Source organism: Buceros rhinoceros, unplaced genomic scaffold, assembly GCF_000710305.1.
Source record: "Buceros rhinoceros silvestris isolate BGI_N320 unplaced genomic scaffold, ASM71030v1 scaffold1739, whole genome shotgun sequence".
Taxonomy (NCBI): domain Eukaryota; kingdom Metazoa; phylum Chordata; class Aves; order Bucerotiformes; family Bucerotidae; genus Buceros; species Buceros rhinoceros.
The window spans coordinates 151,766-170,253 of NW_010429595.1; the positions used below are offsets into that span (position 1 = coordinate 151,766).

The window sequence follows — 18,488 nt, forward strand, 5'->3', positions numbered from 1 at the left end:
ACTCTGAAATACAGCCTAAGTGTTAGGAAAAAGGAGAAAATATTTGCTTCCACTCTCAAAAAGTCACTGCCAAATACAGGAACCAAAAAGTTATGGCGGTTATTGGGGAGTTTCCCCAATCTGAGCTGCAATTCAATATAGGGTATGTGATGCTGTCAGGGGATCGACTAAAGCAAGCTCTAAAACCATGTCCCTGGAGAAAAAATAGTTCAAGCTGGCAACATCAACCAAGCTGTTTATATCACATACAGAGCTTGTCACAAGACAGGCAAGTACTGTATATGGGATGTTACAAGTCTAGGTAACTAGTGATGATGTGCTAGAACTAAGGAGATGAGGGTTAGAGAGGACAATGACTTAGAGAATGGGTCACACATGTGTATATCCTTGTATGCTGCAGCAGAAGCTGGAGGGGGAGTTAGTAGTGGATGGGGGCTGCAGTCCATGAGCTATATATCTCAAGGAACTTGCACTGAACATTGGATCCCTCGTCATCTCATCTATCAATGTTACTGCTGAAACCTATGACCCCAGGTACTTTCTGGTGGTGGAGGCAGAGATGCTGCCCACAGACCAACTTCAGCTGGTCCTTAGCAGTGAGGAGAAGCAAGTGCCTGTCTGAAGCCCCTTGGCTATGCTGCAGAAGCCTTTACCAGAGCTTCTGGGAGTCTATGTGTCCCAAAGAAGTACCAAATGCTCACAACAACAAGTATTAACATGATCGGGCTCTTGGACTGAACTGAGGAAAATAAATTAATTTACGAAGATCTGGCATGAAATGCTTGCTGAGGGACCATGAAGAAGACAGGCAAAGCTCAAAGACGGGAAGTATTAAATGAACAACTGCTTACATTTTTATCCAGGCCTGCTCCTGGGTGAGTCATGGGAGTGAAATAGTCATGACTATGAGGTCTCTGAGAACTCCACTCTTGACAAGTCCTTCCTCTTCCAGTTTTTGCTACTGTGCCACGATAATCTTTACCATTACCATTAATGCAGTCTGGGAAGAAAGAGAAAAAGGAAATAATTGTTAGCTGTGAGCTGTTTGTCACATCCATAGTTGATGGTGGTGAAGCAAAAATAAATTTGTTTCAATACTGCCAGGACTTACACAGCCTACATAAAACGTATAAGACAAAAGAAGGCCAACATAGTGTCAATGATGGCTAACAATAAAATTTTAATATCTTTGAATTCTAAATGCTTTATTTATGATCATTAAAGTGATAAATCAAAGAAACTTAGGTTCAGATGATCCCTTGCGACTCCAGAAGCCAGGACCACAAAGACCATGCACTCATAAAATCTTTTCCTTACCAACACCGATACCTGTCCAATGCCACATTTTACAGTGGGCAAAAAAGCAGTAATACATGTCCAGCCAAAATTAATAGCCTTCCAACCAGAAGAACTTCTCATAGCAATCAATTGAAAGCTGCAGCACTCTAACCATTTATTGCATAACAAAGTTGCATCCGTACTGAATTAAAATAGGAAGCTGTTCTCTGGTGAGAAATGGCACCCTGGAATTGTGAATGTGTGGCACAAGGAAAAGATTTTTTTGGAACAGTTGTGATCAAAATGCCATCACCTCTATATTTGCTGTCATTGCTAGGAGCCCTCCCACAGCAAGTGTGGAGACTACTAGCCATCCGTTTCCTTGTGTTCCCAGTATTGCCAGATGTAGTAGACAAAGGATGCGATATTAATCTAAAATGAAGTACAGAAACTCTGCTATAAAATTCTAAAAGAAAGCTCAAAAAATTAGGAATATAGATGCAGTATTATATTAGATTCTTAATTATCTAGGTATTCCTGTACTTCATCCTCATTAAATCCTTGCTGACATTGCTATAAAAAACGTCTTGCTGGTTATGTGCATTTCTGGGGGAAGTGGAAAGTAGTCTCACCAGGATTTGGTTCCAGTGTTGTTTGAGGAGGTTTTGGTAATGTCACTTGTACATGATCACACCGCTTCAGGTTGCAATACTCCCATCTCACACTGGGGTCAGTGGTGAAGCACCATGGGCGGCTATCAGCATCTGGGTTTCTGCAATAATTCTGCCTCAGGTCCCTACAAATTTAAGCATATTATATTCCTATCCATGCCACTGCTCAGAGGAGAACTTGAAATAACATTTTAGAAAGCAGCTCTGCTACAGAGTTTGCATATACACAACAGCAATCCCTTTTGCAGCGTAAAGAGATGAATAAACATGCCAAATACTTATTCACTGTTTAATGCTTATAGTAGAACACCGCTTATAAATACAGATAAATAAATGCACATGTATATTAAAGACACAATTCTTTTTACTTTTCCAAACATATTAGTAGCTTTTAAGAAGAAATAGGTTTTTTGCATTTTTAATAGATAAATAAATAAATATTAGGAATAAGAAAATAAATCATCCCTTCCTCAAAGCTGTAATGAACTGCAGACTAGGAAGCAAAGACTGAAATTAATGAATAAGGTCATGTACAGAAACAGTTCATTTCAGTATAAGGGAAGATTTACGATAACTCTCAATTCCTTTAGAAGCAATGTAGAAACACACAGTTAATTATCCTAAAGCATAATAGTGAGAACTGTGGTTTGTTTCAAGATCATATTACTAGACGATGTTTCCACGTTAAAAAAAGAAGAAAAGGAAGGGGTTGTTTTTATGAAATACGCTCCCCTTCCCGGCTTGAAAATTGTTGTTGTGTAAAGGTGATGCAAATCAAAATGAGTTCATGAACAGTCATTGTCTGGTGAAACATGGAAATGGAAAACACACATACGCATTTGGGAAATGCTCTGCCGTTTTATTGTGTCGGTGTGGTGACATTGAGCTCCAGGCTTGACATTTCTTTCCCGTGAGGGTGAAAGAAGCTGTGCCACGGTAAGTCATACCATTGCCTTCATAGCACTCTTCAGTAATTTGAGCCTGCTCAGGCACATCAACAGCTGTAGTGAATAACAGAAACCAGTCCCTTGCATCTTAATACTTTCATATTTATACATGAACATAGAAAGCCAACAGAAAACAACAAGCCAGAGTATTTCATCGACCACTGCAGCATGCTCTCTGTAAGAGAATCCTTCTCAGACTGTAGATCAAAAGGAAGATTTCAAAAACTATTTGCAAAGAATTTGCTATACAATAGATTAAAAGCCCTTATACATGGACTTTACTGTCAATGCACGGGGATTATTTCAGCTGATGAACCAGATAGTTCACATATGGATCAAAAAACTTCTCCAGGGTAGAGGAACGTCTGTGGTTTTGCCGCAGGTGTATGTGTGGAACAAGCCTCCCTTGTGTAAAGAGAATTTTCTTTTGATTGCATTTATAGAGTCCTGGTTCAGCGCTCTTAAATGATCTTAGGGTTTGCTTTGGATTCTGTTTTTCAGGAGCTGCCATGTAGAGCTAATTAACTTTTCCATGGAGCATTTAAAAATTTAGAGGTGGAAGGAAACAACATCTTGGCAAAAGAAAAAGACTTCTGTTTTTCCTGAGCTGGGTCAGTGAGTGTCTTAAAAGCTCCTGCACTTACCCACCAGACTGAACATTGCAGCCTGGCCTCCACACCAGGCTCAGGAGTTCAACTGATACATAGCAATACTGAGAGCGACAGCAATAATACAACTGAGCAGAGTCACCCAAGATTTTTCAAAATAAACCATGATGACCCTTCACTTCCAGATGTCTCCAGTCATTCTTACCAGGGGCCTCTGGTTCTGTCCCATCACAGGAGGGGATGGTGCAATATTCCCAGCGGGCAGTTCTGTTGGTGGTGTAACACCATGGCATCTTCTCACCATCTGGATTTCTACAGTAGTTTTCCTCTAAGCCCCTGAAACAGAAAACTTGGCTAAGAAAACCCTCTCTTGGAAACCTAGTAAAGGTAAGAATGACAGGAGGATGTACCTTGCAGCCCAGTTTACTGTTGTACTTACTGGCAAGTAACTGCTGCGGTCATTTCTGATGCTATCTACTGGGTGAATAATTGCAACGGGCTGGTGTTTTGGATGTGCTAAGCCAGACACCTGCTAGACTGACAGATGACTTAAGAGACTGTATTTCATGTAGCACCTTGAGGCCAAGAGGGGCACAGCAGAAACCTAGGGTGAAGGAATCCATCCCCCGGCAAATATCATAATTGTAACTTTCTTACTCTACGTTTCATCTGAGTAACCATACAGTAAAAGGATAAACTAAAAAGGGAAAAACAAAATCAGTCAAGCAGTACTTGAAACTCGGAGGAGGAGACACTGGTATCCAAGAACAAAGAAGTGAATAAAAAGAAATACAGAAAAAGATTTAAAATATGGAGTCCAGTAGGTGATGAATGAAAGAACTTTGCAATATAGTTGAAGAAAAATGAAGTAATTCTGTGCCTCTCCTGGTATTTCTCATGGACAATGAATAATGGAGAGTTTTCACTCACTTGCAAGGATAGTTTTCAGGAGTGCGAGCATGTCTGTGAGGAGACTGAGAACTCCAACGCTGACAGGTATTTCCCGATTCAGTAACAGATATTGTGCCTTGGTAGTCTTCTCCTCTTCCTGATAGACACTGACGCCCTGGTGCGGGGACTGGTGGGGGCGTTGCTATTACAGAAAAAAGAGCTGAAATTGAGCAGTGCCTTCTAGACAAAACCAAGACCAAAACCACTTTGAGCTTTATAGGTAAGTGGGGTTTTTAGCTTTCTTTGCTTGTTTAAAGACCAAAATGTTAGCAAAGTCCAAATGGTAGCGAAAAGATCTCAAAATATCCTAACTTTTCTTTCTTCCATTTTAAGGCCTTCAGAAGGCATCAGACTGCCGGAAGGACGATTGCACCTGGCCCTTTACAGCAGCCAGGATACAACACAACCAAGCACTATCAGCCCCATCAGAACAAAGCTGGAAAGTGAGCAAGCGCTAATACTGTGAAGAAAACTGGGGTGAAAGTGGCAGGCCCGTCAGTGGTAGGTACACGTATAGGTGCACATATAAGAGCAATGTACTCTAATTGGTGTGAGTTACACGTGGTAAGGATGAGGTCTGTTGAGAAGCCCCAAGGAAAAGTATCATGGCAAGAAAAGGCCTTTAGGGACAAGGAAATTGAAAAGGTGGAGAACTGAATTGGAAGAGCAAAACAAAAACCAAAACATTTTCAGGAAGAGTGAAACTGACATTAAAGGCAGAACATCAGAAGAAACATCAGAACCACTGAAATGCCTGGTCGTGGAAAAACACATCAAGGAAGGGAGATGTACTCCAGGCAAAACCATTAGAAATGCCTGTGACTGAAATGTCTCACCTCAAAAGAACCATCAGGGGTTCATTTCAAGGCTTTTTTTTTTCTCCTTTGAGATAAAAGTCAACAGTTTTTTATTATTTCCTTTGTCTTTGGGGACTCTTCTACTTGTTCTAGCTCCTCACACCACCCTGAATGGAAAATGTCTAGATGTCTTTGTGTCTAGAAGCCAGACTCACTGCAACGAGGAATGTCACAATATTCCCAGCGTTTCGTGGGGCTGGTAGTGAAACACCAGGGCCGAGGTTCTCCATCAGGATTACGGCAGTAATTCATCTTCAGATCCTTCTCTGGAAAACTGAATAGGATAAACAATTTTTAAAAAATGTCACTAATGGCTGTAACAATTACCCTGTCTGAGGCAGGGTGGTCTTCAGGCCACCATTGATAATAAACCACCAAACACAGAGTCTGACTCACTTTTCCGGGAGGTATCCATGAGAGTGAGGTTGCTGGGAGTCCCAGCGCTGGCACTCAAGCCCAGAAACTGTTGTTGCCACTACTCCCCGGTAGTTTTCTCCACTGCAGTGCATGCATTCCACTGCAAGAACAAGGCAGAATGAGGACAAGAGATACAGGAAGTCCCTGAGGAACTGGTCCATAAAGCGTCATACATATCTCACATGAAGCTCAAGAGCCTGATCAGACCATAAGGCTGAAAGACAGTTTTGGCAAAGTAAAAGCTGATTTTTCTTGGTAATGGGAATTCAACTAGCTGATTACATTTGTAGTATTCCATTAAAAACCTCCCATCATTATAGTTTTTAAAAGAGCTAAATTAAAACTACTAAGCTGTAAGTGAAAACTTGTGCCTTGCTGCTGGCACGTTTTATTGACTTTTACACTGTCATTTGGTTCAGGTCCAGGATTCTAATATATGAATACACTCATATACCAGTTTTTTATCTAGGGGAAAAAGAAAAAAAAAAGACTTCTTATAGTTGTTTTGGGGGGTCTTTTGACATCTTTCTTGTTGGGGTTGAAATGTCTTTGGAAAGTTTCAGGTTGAACTGAACTCAGGTTGGAACAAATACTCAATTAAAAAGAAAAGTATCTGAAAAACTTCACATTCTTGAACACACCTTCCAAAAAGGGAAAGAAATCAGCATATGTATCCTGACCTTCACACTCCGGGATGTTACAGTAATCAAATCTGGTAGCAGGATCTGTTGTGTAACACCAGGGTCCCTTTCCATCGTTATCAGGATTTCTGCAGTAGTTTTCCTCCAGTCCCGCATTGGGATATTTTTCAGGTGTGTAACTGAAACAATTTAAATGGCTTTAGAGAATAAAAAACATTTCCTAATTGTTCAGCTGAGAACTCTAGAAATTAAATCTTTATCTGAGGACCATTTTGTAGATGATGCTCGTTAGAAGTCTTCTGATTGCTACTGTTTGCCATTGCTGAAGATTTAGAAGTGCCATAGCTTTAGACTTCAGGAAATATGTTGCCTCTAAAGCCAGTCATGTCTCTAATCCTCGCATTTACTCCAGCTATTCAGTTTCCAGTAATTTTTCCTAGCTGAGGTACCATGTAATATGCAAAGAGAAGTCTCCCCTTGGAACATGTTCCAAGAGGGAGGGAGATGCAAGAAGAAGATATTTGCTGAAACGTGAGTTCTCTGTAACCTCAATGCTGTGCCTTCTCAATAGGAAGTGACAAAATAAACTCAGCTGGGTGTGTTTCACTAACTACAAGAAACACTGCTCTGTTAATTGTCTGTGAATTCACTGATGAAATCATATACATCTGTCTCATCTGCTACATGTTATACCTTTAGCCAAGAGAAGAAGCACTTGTCCTGGTGAGATTAATGGAAAATTCTTGTTTCAGCAGAACCTGGTGCTTCCTTATCTAGTGTTTTGCTCATTGTAAGGACCACAAAATTGAAATGCAACTGCCAAGACTGACAATGTCCCCATCGATAACGCAGCCCCAATTGCAGGTCTCTGAGTTACACCTCAGATTAGAGAATTATCTCACTGTAGGTAAGTGTAGAAAAATATGACTGTGAACACCAAACAAATTGCTTATAAGACTACTTGACATCTATTAGCACAATTTCAGAAAAGCATATAAACATATACAAAAAGGCCTTACTTTGGTTTATGGGGGGCATTATCACCCCAGTTCTGGCAGGGCACACCTTTCTGAGTTTTAGCTTCTGTTCCTCTGTAATCCACCCCATTTCCCTCCTTGCATTCTAGAAGATAAACTGAAACGATATCTGATTTATTAATCAGTATCACGACATGATAACAAGTACATTTTCATGCTAATAGATTTAAATACATTTGGTCATATTTTGACTTTCTTATGCCATCATCAAAAATAGACAGCTCGTTGTAATACGTACTAGTTATCTGATGTCTATGCTGAATTAATTAGCATTGAAAAATTTATGTAAAAGCCAAAACCTTTGAAACCAGAATTCCAGAGACAGACTTGTAACACATCCCAGGTCTTTTGAGAACATCTATAACAGATCTAAATAATAAAACATACTGTTAATGTTTAAATATGCACTATAAAAAAAGAGAAATACGTTATCTTTTCATTTCCTGTGATGATGCTATTATAGTTATGAACAGAAATTAAAATCAAACCTTAAAAAAGAGCCACTTGAATTCAGCTTAATAAGATAACAGGACAGAATCACAGACGCATACACATAGCAAGTTACCAGTTTAAATACGCAAATTTTTAAAGTTCATATAAATGCAGAGGACATTGTTTCACTAAAGTTCACCATGTGATGATTTAATTAATTCATGATAGTCTAAGACAATGACTCTCTGCTGCACAAGATAAAATGGATAGTTGGTTGAAGGTGCACATTATATATGATTTCGTGCTCCTAGGTTTTGGACTTTAATAGTACCTTCATAAAAAAAAAAAAAAGAAAAAGAAGTGCAAGAATTAGCAATGAATTCTCACCATTATATAAGTCAAGGGGAACTTTAATGCTGAATAAGCCTGGGGTTTGTATCAGTAGTCTTATAAACATTCAATTGATTTAAATTATTAATCATTACCGTAAACGAGAACTGAAAGCTCAGTGGTGTCCCCTCAGCAGGGCCAGAGGCAGCTGTAGGCTATTGGCTGGTTTTAAAAGGGGAGGAGAGAAGGACCCATATGCATCTCCATTTCTCCCAGCATGTTCTGTATTTCCTGAACAACAGTGTTCTTTTTCTTTTTCTTTTAATTTTTTCTATTTTTTTTTTTTTTTTTTTTTTTTTTTGCTTGCCTGTAGACCCTAGCATTTAGGGAGCAGGAAAGATGCTGGAGCAGTAAAGTGAGGAAGAAAATGGTACTATTGTGGCATCAATAGTGTGGCAAAAACTGGGTGTTAGGTAAGGTACCTACGCCCCAGCTGGCCCAGGGAAGGCTAAGTCCCTATTTACAATAGAGCTAATGTGAGTCCCACTGGAAAGCATATCTCAGCAGAATAATATCAAAAAGACATAGACATACTTCTTTTTTCATACAGAACTGCATTTGTTCTTCTGAATATCACTGCTGTTTTGGTGTTCTCAGCCAATGTTAAACACTGTTGGTCTTTACTGGTGAATAGGAAGGCCCTGTTGAAATTAAGAGGAGAGAGCAATGTAAGAAACAATAGCTGAATGTACACATTACTTCCCTGAACACCTTTTCTAGCATTCAGTTATAATTTTATCAAGCTTCAGTGATATTTAAGATTGAGTGTTACTTCACAAATCACTGAATATTGCAGCTCCCATTTTCAGTGGTGGCTTTTGAATTCTAAGTGCTCATAGCAAACTTAGGTTGAAAGGGAGCTACAAATTATGAAATACTGTACCTGAACATGCCTCAAAAGGGACGAATAATCCACTGCAAACTGTAAATATATAATGTGAATATACAAACTTGCCCACTCTGCTTTCCTCCCTACCCTCCCAAGCCAAGGAATCAAGTACTACTGAACAAATTACGACAAGGGATAAAAAAGAGAATTCATAATGTGCCGGAGACCCCAGAGAAAGTGCTGAAGAGGATGTATGCACAAGTGACCTTGACCTTATTTCAAAAAACTTAGTGTTCATTCAAGAAGCAAAACATTCTGCAGTGTTCAGCAGTTACCAAGAAACAGGTAAAACACAACAACCCAGGACCTTATATTGCCTTGTGATAACTGTTCTGAGTCATTGTACGTGAAGCAATATGAGCACTTTATTTATAAGTAGGGATTTAGCTAATGAGCATGGTCCAGCACTCTGCTAAGGTGGGATAACAAGTCTGCAGTACTGATCTGAACTCATTGGTCTGAAACACTAATGTGACGGTGCTGCAGTGCTGGCCCAGTGTTAAAGCTCTGCCTGTTATTTACCTTTCTTCCCCCAGACCCTTTCCTGCCAGATAACACCTGTTCTTTACTGATTGTTCTTTACTGATCTCACATAATTAATTGGGGAGGCAGGGACAAAACAGCCTGATCTTATTCCAGTGTCTGGTGATGGCAGGCTTGGACCCAAGGCAGCAGCTGAGGAACAATACTGTACCTGAACATGCCTCAAAAGGGGCGAATAATCCACTGCAAACTGTAAATATATAATCTGAATATACAAACTTGCCCACTCTGCTTTCCTCCCTACCGTCCCAAGCCAAGGAATCAAGTACTACTGAAGCTCTGCCTTCTCCTTGTGTGTTTTAGAGAGGAGAGTTGGATCAAGGGGAATAAGTGATACTTCACACAGTCAGCAAACCCATCATTCGTCAGGGTTAGACCTCCTTAAAATAAGTCCCATTTTCCCTTTTGATTTAAACCATGAAGTTATAAAACACATTTAAAAAGTCAACACCAGGCTCTCCTTGTCTTGAATAAAAGCCTAATGGAGAATGAAGTACTGGAAACAACCCTGGAGACGGTCTGCTGACTTCCAAAAGGTATGCTACAGAAGTGAACTCAAGAAGATTAGAAAAGCTCCCTGCCTTATACATGGGGACTGCCTCCCACCACGGTAACAGATCTCTCTCCTTATTTCTCCAGTCGCCTGCTGTACTGCTGCTCAATGGGCTTCGGGTCTTTGCCGCAGGAGGCTCAGAAGCCTTAGGCTCAAAGCAATAGGCTCCCCTGAGACAGGAGCCTGAGCAAAGGCCAGCGGTACAGACTGGTCAACAACTTTCCTGCGTTCTTGTCCAAAGCAAGTGCAGAGAGGGCTTGGCTGAAAGTAGGGTTTAGGATCCTTGAGGTTTAGATGGATGTCTCTTTCTCAAAGTAAGTGGAAGTTATGTGAGTTCAAATTCTAATAAAATTCAGAAGAATGGATCTATCTATCTGCAAGATAATTGATAATGAAATGAACATAAGCAATGCCATTATTGCTGTGCTAGATTTCCAAGCAATTATGACTCTTTATTACAAAAGGAGTGCAAGAGTTTAGATAAAACCATTTCAAGCTGGTTTTCAGTGTGCCGAGCTGTGCATCAAGATGTCATAATGTTTTCCAATATAAATTCAACATAATTTTGTTAATTTCTCTATTTCTGCTGTCTTTATCCCTACAAAGACAGTTTCTACACGTCTTTTGTTTTTCCAGCAAACCCCAGACACATGTACTCCTAAGAAAGCCCTCAAAAGTTCAGACTGCTGATAAATAAGGCAGACTGCTTCATCATCTGCAATGGAAGAGATATATGGGAACAAGTGGAAATTACCTGCAAGTAAATTTATCCTCAGTTTCACATCGCTCCGCACATTCTTCTATACTATTTGATCTATAAGTTTGCTTCTTGGGGTTGAGCAGCCAAGCTCCCTCTGTTCTCACATAGCTGTCTAGCACATTTCCTTGCACTAAAAGGAAAAGGAGAGAAAGAGGTAAAAATATGAATGCTGATAGAAGTTATCTCAAACTTTCATGTTTAATTCTTTGTTACCTAGTTGAGTAACACCATCATTTGATTGCTGGAATAACTGGGTTAATAGTAACAAGATATAGGAAAATCTTGTCTTCCTAGTATGGTAAAGGGCAACATCACTGAAAACTCAGTGTAAGGCAGGACATGGAAGTGCCGTTAAGAGCGTTTTGTATCATTCTGAAAGTCATAACAAACCTAGGGTATAAAGTGATGGGAACAGAGAAGATGACCCAAGGCATGAAAAAAAATGAGGTGTTTCAGAAAGAAAATATTGGTTGCCCCTACTTTGGAGAAAGTGGAGAAGTTGGACTCAAGAAGGATGTGAAGCAATGATTGTCTGTTGCTGATATCCACCCTCATGGAACAACTTCAGTTTTATCAACAACCCCATAGCTATCTCCTTTTAAATGTTCTTCCAAGAAAAAAGATATCCTCAGTCACTGGGGTTATCACTGTGCTCATGTTCAGCTCGCCATTTTTGTAATGACTCTGTATTGAACTTAATAATCAAGGTAGCAGATGTTGCCCGCCATTGCAGTGAATTAGCACAAGATATTAACTGGAGATAAATTCACCTAGCAGCCTCTGGGCTACAGCTGGGTGTGAAATACACAGGACTCTATAAAGTACAGCTATGTTTAGCGGTAAACTCCAAAAAAGTTCAAGCACAATTCTTTTTGTAAAGGACTTTGCCGTTTAGCATTTTCTGTGGCTGTTACTGCTATGCAATCTCCAAAAGCTTAGATACAGTTCACGGAACTGTGGCTTTCACAACTTCCAGCTGCAGGGTCATGGAGTTGCATGAGTCCTGTGACTTTTACAGTTTCTTTATCGAATGAGCATATGACTCTACTGATGAACATTCGGCTGTGGGAGATAGCCATTCTGCACGGTTTCAACCCCAGACAGAAAGCTGGCCCACGGTCTTTGCAACATCTCAGTCCTGCTCTGTGCCCTGTTTTTGTGCTGGCCTTTATGCAATTGCTCAACAAAATGAATACAGGGTGTGAACCAGATCCTGACTTCTCCCTCATGCGTGACAGCCATGCTGAAGAGAACGACTCTTCTCTCTTCATCTTTTTCTGAGCCTTCTATCTCTCAGCCCAAGCCCAATGCCAGCAGGAGGGACAGAAAGAAGCCTCGTCCCGTTCAGACTCACAGTCTGTGACTGGGATGCTCACATGGATGTTCAGTGAAACGCCTTTCAGTCTGAGGAAGGCAACAACTCCTTCCCTTCCTGTACTGTGAAGCAGGCTCCTCTGCTTCCTGGTACAGTTAATTTCCTTCACCTGAGCGCTAGCTCAGCCTGCAGTGTTTTCTTTAAGAACATTTTACATCTACAAGATGGAACTGATAAAAGAGGCACAAACCCCAAATTATGCTTCTGCTCACACCATTGCAAAACCAGAGAAGATTTCGGAGGTCTTTTTCTGCATGTAGATTAGGGAAGAGTTTGGCCCTAAGGGTTGACAGTTGAACAGTATGCAAGAAAGAAAAGGATAGCAGCTAAAAAAGAAAAGATAAATGTGAAAAAGTATATGATAGAATTTCATGTGACAGGCACAGGAACCACTGATGACATTCGCTATTTCAAAACAAAAATTACTTTAAAAAGAAATGAGTTTTGAGGGAAAACATGAAACTAGGTTAAAACAGTATCATATGGATGCTGCAATGCTCTTCACAGGGAAAAGAAATGCAAGCAAAGAATTCCTATTATGGTACAGTTTCCATGCAGCCTTAATTCTGTTCTGGCTTGACACTTTGCAATAATATTGTCATTATAATTACAGCATTTGATTTTAGAAATATTGGCAAGGTCATAATGGATTTGTGTCGTAAAAGCATTTTTTCCTCTTTTCTGTTATAATTACATGGCAGGGCATAATACTTTAAGAAAAAAAAAGAAAATACATGCAAACAGAATAAAAATTCAATAAATTTTCTTACTACCATTTCCCCCATGTCTATGGAATTTTTCAGGGTTAGAAAGATGTGTTACTGCCTTATTCAGAAATGCAAATATTTACCACCATTTGATAAAGAATTTCCAAACAAAAGCAGAGTATTGCAGATAAATGCCCAAATCCTGTATTTTCCTTCCCTGTATAAAATTCTTTCTTATTTGAGAAGTGTACTTGATTTGAATGAGGCTGTTCTGGAAAAACAAAGCTCAGAAGCTAGCATTAAAATGAAGAAGATCATTCTTAACATTAAATAATAGCTACAATTTTTTATGCTGGGACACATCTCTAATATTTCTAGCTAAAATCTATCCACACATTTTTCTGCTACCTTTTTTATATTTTAAAACCACACACGTGAAATGTATTTTATTGGGGTTTTTGCCATATGTTGGCACAATCACGACTGTATTTTTCACTCCAATCACAACAGGCTGTGTAGCTATACAGAAAATCTGAAAGAAGATGTGCCATCTGAATCCCTTAGTTCACGGAAGTTTAAAGTTTTCAAGACAGAGAATATTTATTACAAGTTTCTGTAAGAGTTACAGAATCTACTACCCACAAAGAAATATGTAAAGAGCCTTACTCAGTTCTTGTGTTTTACAAATAATTTTGTACTATCTTCCACAAACGGAGACTTGAGACACCAAAAATACTGCAGAAATTAATGTTAACCGTCCCTATCACATGGAATGAAAAAATTCCCGTTAAGATTGTGGCTATGAAAAAGACTGAAAGTCTAGTGTGTAGAAAAAATTTTCCTTTTCTTTGAGATTTTGTTTTTCACAATGCATTTACAATTTTTAAAACAATCAAAATAAGGTTCACAGTATTTGGCAACAAGAGAGAAAAGAAGGAGCCCTAGGATAAAAGTGTGCTGAAATGAGAGACAGCCATGTCTTTACATCAATCCTTGGACAAGCTGCTTTCCAAGAGTGCCATTCTGGCCATGAAGCATTTTTGCAGGGAGCCGTTAGTTCCCCACGCAGACACCAACGCTGTTGCTCTTCTGGTGTCTCTAACAAACACCACACCGGAGTAAACACAGCTCTTGCTTTGTTCAACAGCAACTCTCGCTGGCCAGCAAGCCCCAGATCCGTTGTCATCCAGGTCGTCATGCACCATCTCTGTGGTGACGCAGAGATTTGCAGACCTACCTTCACCAAATGGAGCTTGCAGGTGCTTGGCCCCCATCTCACCTAGGCAAGCGGAAGGCAAAGGACTCTTACCTGAGATGAGCAGGAAAAGAAAGAGAAAGGCGGCTTTGCTATTCCCCATTTTGGCCCAGTTGGCGGGTGCTGGAAGTTGTGTGTGTCGGTGCACAAAGTTTTATTGACTCACACTGGAGCGAGGCAGCATCAAACAAACAAGGTAAGAGGACTAAGTTAATCATTCTCCCATGCTGTGACCCCCTTTGCTGTGGTGTGGCCATTCAAACAACCTTGAATTGGATGGATTTCCAAATCAGACTCAATCCTTTGTACTGGATGCTAGGAAATGTGACGGCACTCTTGTTTTCCGGGGTACCCTTTTGTTCTCAAATGGTCTTTTCTTTACTAGAGAATAGGCAAGAATAATGTTTGTGGAAAGCATGGGAAATCTTGTGTCCAGGCAGAATTTTGATTTCTCCTGACACTAGAGTCTCAATGGTAATTTGAGCTATGCTCAAATACCTGTATTGATTTATAAGGACCAGCTTCCATTTAATCTCAGGGTAAGCACAATTATCAGATCGAGATAAGAATAACTCTGCAAAACAGTTTAATTTTATTTTTTATTAAACAATTCCTTCTCTATGTTTCCTTGACCTAGGCTTTTCTTTTTTATTTTTCTATTTGGGAAGAAGACTTAGAGTTGATTTCAGTTCAATAGCATAACTTTAGGTTTAAGATCCATAGATAGCTATTCAGTGTTCTTCCTTACTCAACATTTAACCTCACACTGCAGGCATAAACTCATCCAGTGAGGGTGACAGACTTTGCTCATCCATGTGTTATCCTGATTTCAACAACTCCCTCTGCATTTCCCAAGCGGCCTTTGCCTTGGAAAAGTTGCACCCTGTCACCATGTCATGGGTTCTCTTGCATTTTAAGTCACTGGTGTTGATGTGAAACAACTTGCTGAATCAAGCATGCTAGCGACTCACTAGAGGGGTGGAATATTGGATGAAGAAAACAGGCTTAAATGGGTGCTGCTGGCTCATGCAGTTCAGTCTTCTGCAACTGAAGGCAAAAAGTTCATGAGATCCTTCTAAAAACTAGTGAGCCTATCCACTTTCTTGTTGTCCCTCTTACTTGAAGCAGAAATTGCATTGTACTGAGGCTAGGGGTGCAGGAGCAAGTACCTGATGGAGGCGTTCTAGCATGGGAACCAGATTAGCTGCTATTTTACAGATTCTGCGAAAAATCTACGTCTGATTCTGCCTGTAGTCCTGTGTTATTTTTCTCCTTAGGGTGATATAATATGGTGTTATCTCGTCTTCTGTGCTTGAAGCTGTTTTAGTGCAACTTGTGAACAACAGCAAAGTGTAGGACAGCTGTAAAAACTTGGGAGACCACTAATGCTAGGCCAGGGAAATAAAGCAGATGGGCTCAAGAGAAGAGTTGATGGGAGCTGGACTCAGCTCAGGGGAAGGCTTGTGACAGAAAGGAGGGGTTGGATACTGTGCGATATGTAGGATTGGGCTTATTGGGTTTTGGAACAGTTGATCCTTGGGAAGGGAGGATAAAATGAAGGAGCAGAACACAAGGTAGGCTTCACTAGCAAGCAGGCTTTTGAAAGTTACTCAAGTTTGGTTTAGCCCCACATTCTTTTAAGCAAGCTTAACCCCATTTTCAATTCTCACTCCAGATTGTGAGTGCCTTCTCCCCTGCTCCACACCCCCAACTCCCTGGCCACTTTCTTGTCTCCAGCCACAGCCAGCATCTACTCGCCAATCCCCATACCTCCTTCCCATCAGTATTATCAGTGTTCTCTTCCTTACTCCAATGCAAAAATTGTTTTCTGCACAGCCCTGCTCTCCCCATTCCTCATGTTAAAGGTCCACATATACTCCTTCAGGCCTATAGCATTTGTCATTTCTAGGCTTGGGTCTGGTTCTATCTCAATCTCTTTGCCTTGAACCTGGTTAAAATGCACCTACTTCAGTGTGGATGCTCCTGATTTATTTCTGAGGAAAGGAAAGAAAACTTGCATTGCCATTTCTTTCAAGACGACAATGCAGATTTGGAGAAGTATTATTCTCCGTCTTAATGGATCTGATCCTGGAAAACTGGACTTGGGGATTGTCAGCAACTGATCTTGGTGCAAAAATGCTCATTCTATAAGTTTTCCACATGAAAACATCAAAACCGGAGAAAAGTCTTTAATCTTTCAGACTGGCACTCCCCAGTGATGTTTTGTTACAAGGATGTGACATCTCAGGACAGCATGATCGAAGGGATCTCTTGTAAATTGTTGATTTATCTGTCTCCTTTTGTGCCTTTTCTCCTTTCCTCTTTTCCCTCATAGATCCACACAGTGTCTAAATCTTTCTCCAGTTCTGATCTTGTGGTGTTTGCTCTCATTTATTTGACCACTGTGAGGCCTACCGTAGGTGGAAGTTTATCAGATCTTATTTCAGAGTCAGGGTACATTAGTTAGCACAGTGGTTAAAATATAAACAACAGTAGGAGGCTTTTTAAATAGAAGTTGACCCTTGAAATTGGGTTTACTGTAAGCTCAGAAAAAATCCCCTCCAAAAGAAATTGCAAACAATGTCAGAACACAGGTCACATCTTATTGAATAAATTCACATACACGTAATTTCCCTAAATATCAGAATCAGAAAAAGTCAGAAAACTGACACTTTGATATCAGTTATTTGCTAGGAAGATAAAGGAGCAAAGGCAACATTCACTTGATCATAGGGGAAAATCTCAAAAGAGAGCTCTACGGGCACAGCTGCGCGACTGGGGTGAGTGTGAACTAAAGGAGCTCCTGTACGAGCTCCAAAGGGTAATGCTAGGGCATAGATCCACAGGAAATAAGGAACGTATACTTACTTTCTTCTCAAGGGCAACCAGAACAAGCAACAAAAGAGAGGCTTGCATAGCCCCAATTCACAAAGCTGATGGAACTTTGGTCAATGACCCCAGAAGTAGAATATGGACGGTTTCTAACTGCAGAATCTGCAGTGGGTAAGGTGGGAAGGGGTTCAGGAAAGAAAAAGCTAGCCAAGTTAAAATTAAAGTCTGTCCTTGCTTGCAGTGGTAAATCACCACACATCGCGAATAGTTGGGGTGGACAACGCAACAACAGCTTGTGCACACACAAAGCCTTTTTTGAAATACAACTGCAGCAAACTGCTGCGGCACCTACATACTGCAAATTGCAACTGCGTAGTTTCTCTCTTATTGCATAGATTTATAGTTTTCCGTGGAGTCTTATGATTATGTGCTTTTCTTGGATTGGTTTCAAGTTCACTGTCCTGCCCAGAGATGAGCGACTCTCCAATCACCCACTGACACAGCCTCTCTGTCTCCTCCTAAACAACACGCCTCCTGCTGCTGACTGGCAGCAGGCTTAGCTGGGCTGCCTCCTGGACCAGCTGGGGGGTCACGCCCGCACTTGCTCTACAAACGCAGGAACACAGGAGAGAAGACCTGGTGGATAAGATCATCTCAGCAATTTGTGGCCTTAGACACTAATGTATCCAAGAAAAGGAAAGTGACAGTAAGGAGTCACAGAGATGTTTTTCCTGTAGTGGAAGCTTTAGTCTCTGAGATGGTAATTTGTTTTGACTGCTGCCAAGTATAAGAAACCAGCAGAATAAAGTCAGACAGACATATAAGAAGCAGGGGGGTTAGGAAGTGAGTAAACTGAGCCATCTTTTTACTAAAAATATCTAGAGATTAACCACTGGGGTTTCTGTGTTGCTGAAAAAAATATCTGGAAAAGCAGGAACTCTGCAATTACCTGTAACAGAGCTGTGAAGAGCATTAATGTCATAGAGAATCTGGCAGCAGCCTTTACTGGAGGAAGAGATTAAGAGAAAATGCAGTCCTTTCCCTGCCTTAGAAGTAAGCAGCTGAAAAGAGAATTCAGTTGTAAATACTTAGAAATGGTGCACAATTCAGCAGCCCTGGCATTTAGTACACGGGGTGCTTGTTACACGATGGACAACTTCATCATGTTACTGCTAGGTAGGAGGGCAAAGGCATTCTCTATTTCCTAGACAGAGAGCTTTTGCCATCCTAGCTGAGCTGAAGGATGGCATATAGCTGAGCAACCCAGCGGGCAGCACTGAGCCCTGCTGCAGTGTCCCAGCGTATCATACCGCCCAGCGCTAACACTGCTTTGGGAAACGGTTCA

The 18,488-nt window shown here is 40.6% G+C and overlaps 1 protein-coding gene across 1 annotated transcript in view; it reads right to left on the reverse strand.

The window, feature by feature from the left end:
• PLG (plasminogen) overlaps positions 1-14,414 on the reverse strand; it is a 23,338-nt gene extending 8,924 nt beyond the window's left edge. The window contains exons 1-12 of the mRNA XM_010142674.1: positions 14,366-14,414; positions 10,969-11,104; positions 8,764-8,870; positions 7,390-7,504; positions 6,410-6,549; positions 5,709-5,829; positions 5,468-5,586; positions 4,435-4,597; positions 3,710-3,840; positions 2,785-2,950; positions 1,911-2,074; positions 852-1,000 (exon numbers count right to left, since the gene is read on the reverse strand). Of these exons, the coding sequence (XP_010140976.1) occupies positions 852-1,000; positions 1,911-2,074; positions 2,785-2,950; positions 3,710-3,840; positions 4,435-4,597; positions 5,468-5,586; positions 5,709-5,829; positions 6,410-6,549; positions 7,390-7,504; positions 8,764-8,870; positions 10,969-11,104; positions 14,366-14,414 (1,560 nt within the window). The remainder of the gene's footprint in view (positions 1-851; positions 1,001-1,910; positions 2,075-2,784; positions 2,951-3,709; positions 3,841-4,434; positions 4,598-5,467; positions 5,587-5,708; positions 5,830-6,409; positions 6,550-7,389; positions 7,505-8,763; positions 8,871-10,968; positions 11,105-14,365) is intronic.
• Between the last annotated feature and the right edge of the window lie 4,074 nt (positions 14,415-18,488).